We start from the raw sequence: 7780 nt of genomic DNA on the forward strand, positions 1-7780 counted from the left end.
CTGGCCTTAGATATAGTGAAGAGCGAGAGAGGAAGCTTAAGATACCTTCAAAAAAAGAGAAAGAACAGCCATTTCCACATTTCAAAAAAGCGAGCAAAAAAGGCAGAGAGAGAGCGATCGAGGGAGGAAAATCCAAACGGCAGAGGTCAGCAGATAGACAACAGTGCCCCCCCTTTGACCCCAGCCTGAGATGAAGGCAGTAAAAGGAATGCCTAGTCCCGAGACTCCCCCTGTACTCCAGCCCACTGCTGGTGATAAAACTCCAGACATTCCCTCATTTGATGGTGCACTGCCATGTCAGTACATTCCTCCCTGTTTTTTTTTCAAACTTTAAGTTGATATTGGTGATAAGTATATGGGAAACTTGTGTCCTCTGTTGAAATAGATTTAAAAGAGCAAAAACATTTAAATAAAGCTTTAAGGCAAACAAAACACAGTGCATTACAGTAATTTTAATATGGGAAAGGGTTGTTCTTAGATGCAATGGGAAGCAAAGGCTACATTTATTAATAAAAATGTTCACAATATATACGTTTTTACCAAATAATATAGTTCATTAACTTTAAGCAACATATCAACAAAATTAGTTAGTAAAACAAGTATAGTTACAGGAGTGTTTATGGATTTTTCATAGAAATGCTCTCAACCAATCAGAATTTAGAGTCGTAACTAGCCGTTTTATAATTAGGAAGCCGCTTTGCAGATGCCTATGTGAACATCTCATTGTCTATTAGATCTGCATTTTCCTCTTTATTTTTTTTAGGTTTGTCTCTTTTTCTTTCTCTCTCCCTCCACCCCAAAGCTTTCCTCTCTAGCCTTTCTGAGCCTGAAAAGAGTAGCAGGCCTATTGTTTCCTTAAAAGTCTACTAATTCCCCCCTCAAAGGATGAAATGGAAGTGTCCAACTGTGGTAACAGCAGGAGGACATAAATCAAGTTGGAACCCCTGAGCTTGGTCTCCTGGAGGTGACCGGGGTCATGGGGTCACCAGAAGGGATTTAGGCAGAACAAGGCCAGAGCGGTCCAATGTATGGTGTGCGGAGGTTGGGGGTCAGAAGCCACAGGGGCCAGATATGTTTTTGTCACAAACATTATGCACGATATGCAGAAATGTAGTGCATGTAAGGCCAGACGATTCTTTTAGAGAAGAAAAGATCACCTTATGAACCTGCAGTTGTATTATTCTTTCTCTAGGGAAAAGAAAGGAAAAGAAAACACGGATTGTAGTGTGTTCTTTGACAATGCAACACTTTCTCTGTTAGCAAACATCCTCTAAACAAATTAATTCCTGTTGTGCAAATCAACTGTGTTACATCTGGCACGAGGGTTTCGAACGACTTGACTGTTTAAAATAAAGCAGGAAAAAATCTTTTGAACATGCATACAAAGAGGAGAAACACCACTTTCTTAAAAGTGCTTTTGTACACTTGTTCTTAGTTGGTAATATATATTGAGCCAGCGCAAGTTTGTACAAGTCATAAGCTTTGTGAACATTTCTGTGTTATGGAACAACTTCTCTCTGACACTCCCACAGGAGTACTAGAGGATTAGAGAAAAAAAATCCCTCAATAACCCCTCTGATTAGTTATCTGGGCTGGTCCGGGCAACAGCAGGCTTGGACGTGACTGTGTTTATGAAAAGAGATTCAGCCAACTTTTCCTTCATGCATTCAAGAATCTGATCATACATTGCTTTTTTGTGTCTTATAGGTTCATTAACGCAAGAAGAAGAATAGTGCAGCCGATGATCGACCAGTCCAACCGAGCAGGCAAGTCCCCCATAGTTTCTGTATTCAAGTCCTGCAGGCGAAAGCCTCCTGCAAGCCATGAACCCGGAGGCCCACCTGCCGGTAAATGCTTAGCCTAGCCTGGATGTCAACAACGATTGACCACTAAAATCCATCCAATTAACCCAAAGCACTAATCATGCTGACTTGGGCGCTATATAACCCAATAATTGAGGGAAGCAAGCAAACATATCCAGTGGAAATAACTATAATAGAAACATCAACAACAAGATTTGACTGCTCCTTGTTTAGCTCATCTAAAACAACTGAAACGTGGAAACCTATTTGGCCAAACAAAGGAAAGATTAGTATATCATTTTATGTCTAGTGAGCGTGTTTTGCCTCCCAGCTCCTTCTCAGTTCCCCCTTAGTTAGCAGTGCCCTGGGTGCATGGCTTGTTGTGGACTGCTGTAAAGTTTATTACCTGTAATAGGGTTCAGAGGGCAGGGTTGCATTAGGGTCTCAGTAAAGTTCAAAGGCATTCATTGGGTTTGAGCTGTTGTTTTTGACCAAATAACCCAATGCACAGACACTTAAAATAATGCGTAAAATCGCATAAGTACATCACAATTAGCTCATGTGGGAAAGTAATTATCACTTTTTCTTCTCATTCATTTTTTTTTAATAATTTAACTAGTACTGTTAATGTTAATATAAAGTTTGTTTTGTCACAAAATTTATCCTATATCTATAGTGTTTTTCACAGTACTTGAGCTTTGTTGGGCATGTTCTGTCAGGTGTGTTATATCCCACAAAACCAAAAGAAACTGAGCAGAATGCCCCAGTCTGTGCGTACATTAACAGATGATGTTTCTCCTGTGACTGAAACTTAATTAAAACCACTAATTGACCACTGTTCGTTTCGCCCACATTCCCTTACCATGCCCTCCTGCAGTAAGTCAAGGAGCTCCCTACAACCCAGATGGTCAACCCATGGGAGGCTTTGTGATGGACGGCCAGCAGCACATGGGAATAAGACCACCTGGTAAGACCTTGGCATGTCTTCTTCTCCTCTGATATCTCCCACCTTCCCCCCTCACTACCCCCTTTTTGGTCTGACCCTTGGTTAGCACAGGTGTGTTCAAATGCATTCAATCCCCCACATTTCCTTTCAAAAACCTTTCTTGTCTAATACCCATCCTACCAGAATTTGCTCTCCTCTCTGTATCTACGCCTCTTCCATCCTGAACAACTGGTCACTTACCAATCATCCCCCTCCCACCTTACCCGTTAAGCCGCAGGATTTGTCCAAAGCCAGGCTTTTTTCCAACCTTTAGCCTCTGAATGCATTATTTACTGGTTTGTTTACTTGTATTGTCTCATTTGTACAATATGCTTTTCCACTCTTTTCTTTTAATAAACTGGGATCATGCTTTTGTTTCTAGACCTCTTGTCTCTTGAGTCGTGGTCTGTTTATTTTCTCATCTTTCCGCATCTTCTTCTTCGATTGTTTTCTCTCCTTCTAGGGCCTATGAGTGGGATGGGCATGAATATGGGCATGGAGGGACAGTGGCACTACATGTAACCTACTAGTTAACCAATCGCAAAGCAATGGGGGAAGTAAGTACAAAAGCAGGGTCACCAAACATTCACGATGTGACAATACATTTGATTTGCTTTGATGAAATGGGAGAGGAATGGATCTTTTCCTTCTAAACAACATGCTGCTTTTTCTTGCTTACCAATACTAATATTTCTTCTTGTGGGTGACAAGCCTTGATCAGGAGTTTGTGTTGTTTGTGATTTGTACTCTCCTTTCTGACTTGTGAACTTGGCCACATGATTAAACAGTACATTGAGTAGTAAAGGAAAATCAGTGTGGGCGAGAGAGAGGAGGAGAAAAAGAGGGAGGAGGGATAGCTGTATGGGGAAAGAGGCAAATGGAGGGTGTGGGGATTGAGATTGGGGTTTTGGTCGGAGAAGGGGAGGGGTGCGTTACCATAGCAACAGACTGATTGGCAAAATGTAAGCAGTCTGCAGCAGTGCAAGGAAGGAAAAGTGCATGTCCCCGAAGTGTCATAAATCTGTCTCCCTACAGTTGATGCATGGGTTACATTTATACACCAACCTGCGAGGCGACATACAAAGAATCTCTCTTTCTCTCACCTCACAGCCAAACACATAGCCACACATTTGGAAATTATGTCAGTCTTTCATGGAATGTTTTAGGTGGAGCTGCTTCTATCGACCCTGACTTGGTCCACTGTTTTCTTGTCTGTCTTTCCTAATAGGATTACTAATAGCAAAGGAAGGGGAGATGAAGGAGTGCAAAATGGAGGTGTGCGCAGCAGGGTACACAGCTTAGTCCAGCCTAATTGACTATATCCAAATTAAATATGCCATCACAAGCAGCGTGACAAATGGATTTGACTTATTCGGCATACAAAAATAGCGATCATTAATGCAGCCACGCACAGAATGCCTCTGTTTTCGAAGATACTCTCTACTTCACTGTATTTAACCAAGAGCTTTAAAACGTCACGCCCCTGTGCATCGTCTTTGTGTGCATATCTAAACGCTGTGAGTGTTTCCTCGTGTCCAAATGGCTGCTTACAGCAGCTGCCGTAGTTCCCAGAAGACAGAAGAGAAACCTGCTTTAAACAGCCTCAATTTGCTTGCCGAATTCTATAATTGGGCCGCGTGTGGAATCTTAGATGAGAAGGGTTGAGGGGAAAACGAGAGCGAGCGAATGAGGGGAAATGAGGAGAGAAAAGGAGGCAGAGTGTGACAGAAATATGTCGCCATGGCGAAGACTGCCTGGTCTTTATGGCTTCATCACTAAAATGTCCTAGCTTGTCTAATTTAAATATTGTTACTTTAGTTTCTAGGTCAATTAAATGTAAATGATGTGTTTTATACTTCATGACCAATTAAATTAATAGGTTATTACAAAAACGTTATCTTATTTGATTAAGAGACCAAGGCTTCATTTTATTTTATAAGCAATTTTCATTAGTTGAGGAATTTTCCTCAAGGCGAGATTAAGCGGTTATTCGCTGCGAAGTCCCAGGATCTGAAATTAAGGTGTTCCAAGCAGTCACACTGCAACATTAGTTAAAACCAAAGCCAATTAAACCTACTTAGGAAAGCGTTATGCTTTCTGCCCATGACGATTATAGAGCTTATAGCTCTCAGAAACAATACACCTGTCAGCGTGGGTAAAGCCTAGCTATTCGAGCAGAAGAGGGCAAGCTTTTGATAAACGAGGGAACGACTGTTTTATGGCAATTTCCCCTTACCGTTCTTTGTGTTTCTTCAACAAAATTAGCCAAGGGTGGCCAAAATTTTTTCGTTTTAATTTCAAGACAATAGCGAATGCAGAGAGCATTAATTATGGGCATATGGACAAAAATGTTCCCCTCCCCACCCATACTTGAACGCCGCTGGTATGCTTTGGTGAGCTGGAAGCCCTGCTGGAGACTTCTTTGTTTGAATTTTCATTCCTCCCAACCATTAAGCAGAAGTTTGTTAACCTTTTGCAGGGTCAAGGTACCCATTTTTCTACTCTGAACTTTTACTTTTAAGGGGGGAAGGATTTGGCTCCTGTATTGTCTGTGTCAAACAGCCCCTGTTGATTCGGTCCCATTGCGCCTCTGAAAATAGACAGGCAAAGAACTCAATGTATTGATTAACTTATTAAGTGAAAACCCGCATTTGCAACGTGTGCCCTTTTAACAGCCAAGCATTGTTTTTCTGATAGAGTGCATGTTTTCCCTTACAACGATATTCACCAAACGACATGTTCGCAGATTGAAATCAAATACAGCTGACGACCTCTCAAAAGCTCGGGTCAGGCCTTCAGCAAAGAATAATTGCAGGGGCATACAGATTACGGCTTCACGTGCTAGTGCAAAGCACAAACCGTTCTACATGCGATTCGAAAGCTGCAACCTAAAGACCCATAACTAGAGCAATCACAAAAGGGTTTTTTTTAACTAGAGGTTGATTTGTTGCTTTGTATTGCTGCTGTCACAAGGTTATTGGCCTTTCTGCTCATGGCACGTGCACTCACCCAGGTGAGGCCTCTCAAGTGACGGCCTTTGTAAATTTTCACCTTTCGTCTTTAATTTGAACACAATGGCGGTGTTTCTCAGAGGGACTCTCGGAGCGAGCCACAGACCTTTGCTCATTGTGTTTAAAGTGAGATAAGTGAGGGGAGAAGACAGAATAAAAGCATGGCTTATTTTACCTCATTTGTCATTGTTGTGGTCTCCTCTGGCAAAAAGACTTGGCTCGTGCTTGGAACGTATACCAGTTAATTTCCACCTACGATTCATTCAATGTTAGATGTCATATTAGTATTACTTTGACTTGAATGCGGTTAATAGAGAGTGCACACTTATTAATGCTTGCCCAGAAAATAATAAATCAGTGCTAAATAGAACATATACATTGTAACAATTTTCAATTATGTCTACATATGTATGCATTTTCTCTAAAATGGCTATATTTTTAAACATGTATGTGGAACATTTTTGACTGAAGATTTCTGAGTGATGACGCAAACAAAGTCTTAAATCGATAAGTTGAAGTTTTCAGTTGTTAAGAGTTTGAATTGAATTTTAACTAGATCCTGATACTTCTCATACATGCAAGTTGCAGTAAAAGCAAGAGTAACACAGTAAAATTCACAATGTGTTATATCATGGGGAAATGATTGTGAATAGATTGTGAATATTCAAAACATAGTTCATTTCTAATGTAGATATTTGGTATTGACCTTAGTGAAGGGCAGCCTTCTGGTTGAATAGGCTAGTAGGACTACGGCTGATTCCAGGCCTGATGGATATAGCACTGAGTACAGATCCCTGGTGCATGCAGGAGCAAAGTGCTGTGTTCAGGCCACTGAGTTAGTCCCTAGAGAGACACCCTCTCCCACTACATGTATTCCTCTTCTACTCTCTTCCCATTCATTACAAAGGACAGTCCTTTTTTCGAAAAGCTTCTCTTACAACCACATGACTCAGTCACACTTGCTGATACTGTGATTGCAGGAGAATGTTTTCCTTGTGAAGGGAAATATTGCTATGATGACCTTCCTTATGGATATATCCAGAAACATAGGATCATAAAAATAATGTAATGTTTTCCAGATCCAGCTTTAATAACCCAATTCTTCTCTCTCTCTACTCTGTAGGACTGCAAGGCATGCCAGGGGATTACCTGTCACACGGTGGCCCCGTGGGTATGGCTATGGGGCAACCAGGCTACAGCGCCACTCAGATGCCCCACCACCCTGCTCAATTGCGGCACGGCCCTCCCATGCGTTCCTACATCCCTGGACACCCTCACCACCCAGCGATGTTGATGCACGGAGGACCCCCTCACCCTGCCATGCCCATGTCAGCCTCTAGTCCCCCAATGTTCAATCCAGGAGACCCTACAATGGGAGGACAATTCATGGACATCCATGCCCAGTAACTTACTAAAATGGATTCTTTAAATGATTGTGATGGATAGAAGAGGAGCTGCGATTGGTTTTCCCGGTGCTCACACCCATTAAATACTGACTCATTACAGAGACTGAGGAGCTTGCATCTTGGCTAGAGACTTGGACCAAGAAAGAAGCCAATTTCTGTATACTATGGGACACTTTAAATGGATGTGCCCTTTGCTTAGAAACAAAGAGTGAGTGAGAGAGAGAAAGATTGAATTTATTACTATATCAGCCTCTAGGTGGGAGGGATGAGGACATACTGTATACTGTTGTAAAATTGCATTGGACTTTCATAAGAACTGGGAAAAAAGTATTGTAAATGCTATCGTATTGTTCTGCATATTATGTTGTTTCTAATAGATTTTTTTAAAAAAGGATGTGAACTTTTTCTTTCCACACTATGTGTGTGCCATCTCCATTGACTTTTGGCCTCCTCCATAAATCACATTGCGTTTAAACAAGAAAAAATATATGTGAATAAATCAATAAGTCATTGAATACACGTTTTGCCAGGCCATTTTTTGTCCTTTGGGAGGGTGGATTTCCTGTGAGCCATCAG

At 41.5% G+C, this 7780-nt stretch overlaps 1 protein-coding gene across 7 annotated transcripts in view; it reads left to right on the top strand.

The window, feature by feature from the left end:
- Positions 1–7719, top strand: part of meis1b (Meis homeobox 1 b) — a 266383-nt gene extending 258664 nt beyond the window's left edge. For 4 of the 7 annotated variants that reach the window (XM_073872930.1, XM_073872933.1, XM_073872931.1 and 1 more), the window contains one exon: positions 1708–2367. In XM_073872930.1, coding sequence (XP_073729031.1) covers positions 1708–1864 — 157 coding nt within the window. In that variant the 3' untranslated portion in view covers positions 1865–2367. Of the gene's footprint in view, positions 1–1707; positions 2369–2679; positions 2770–6921 lie in introns of those variants that run through there. The other 3 variants (XM_073872934.1, XM_073872928.1, XM_073872929.1) reach the window with 3 other exon arrangements.
- The last annotated feature ends 61 nt before the right edge of the window (positions 7720–7780 follow it).

This window comes from Misgurnus anguillicaudatus, chromosome 11 (genome assembly GCF_027580225.2).
Source record: "Misgurnus anguillicaudatus chromosome 11, ASM2758022v2, whole genome shotgun sequence".
Classification (NCBI taxonomy): Eukaryota; Metazoa; Chordata; class Actinopteri; order Cypriniformes; family Cobitidae; genus Misgurnus; species Misgurnus anguillicaudatus.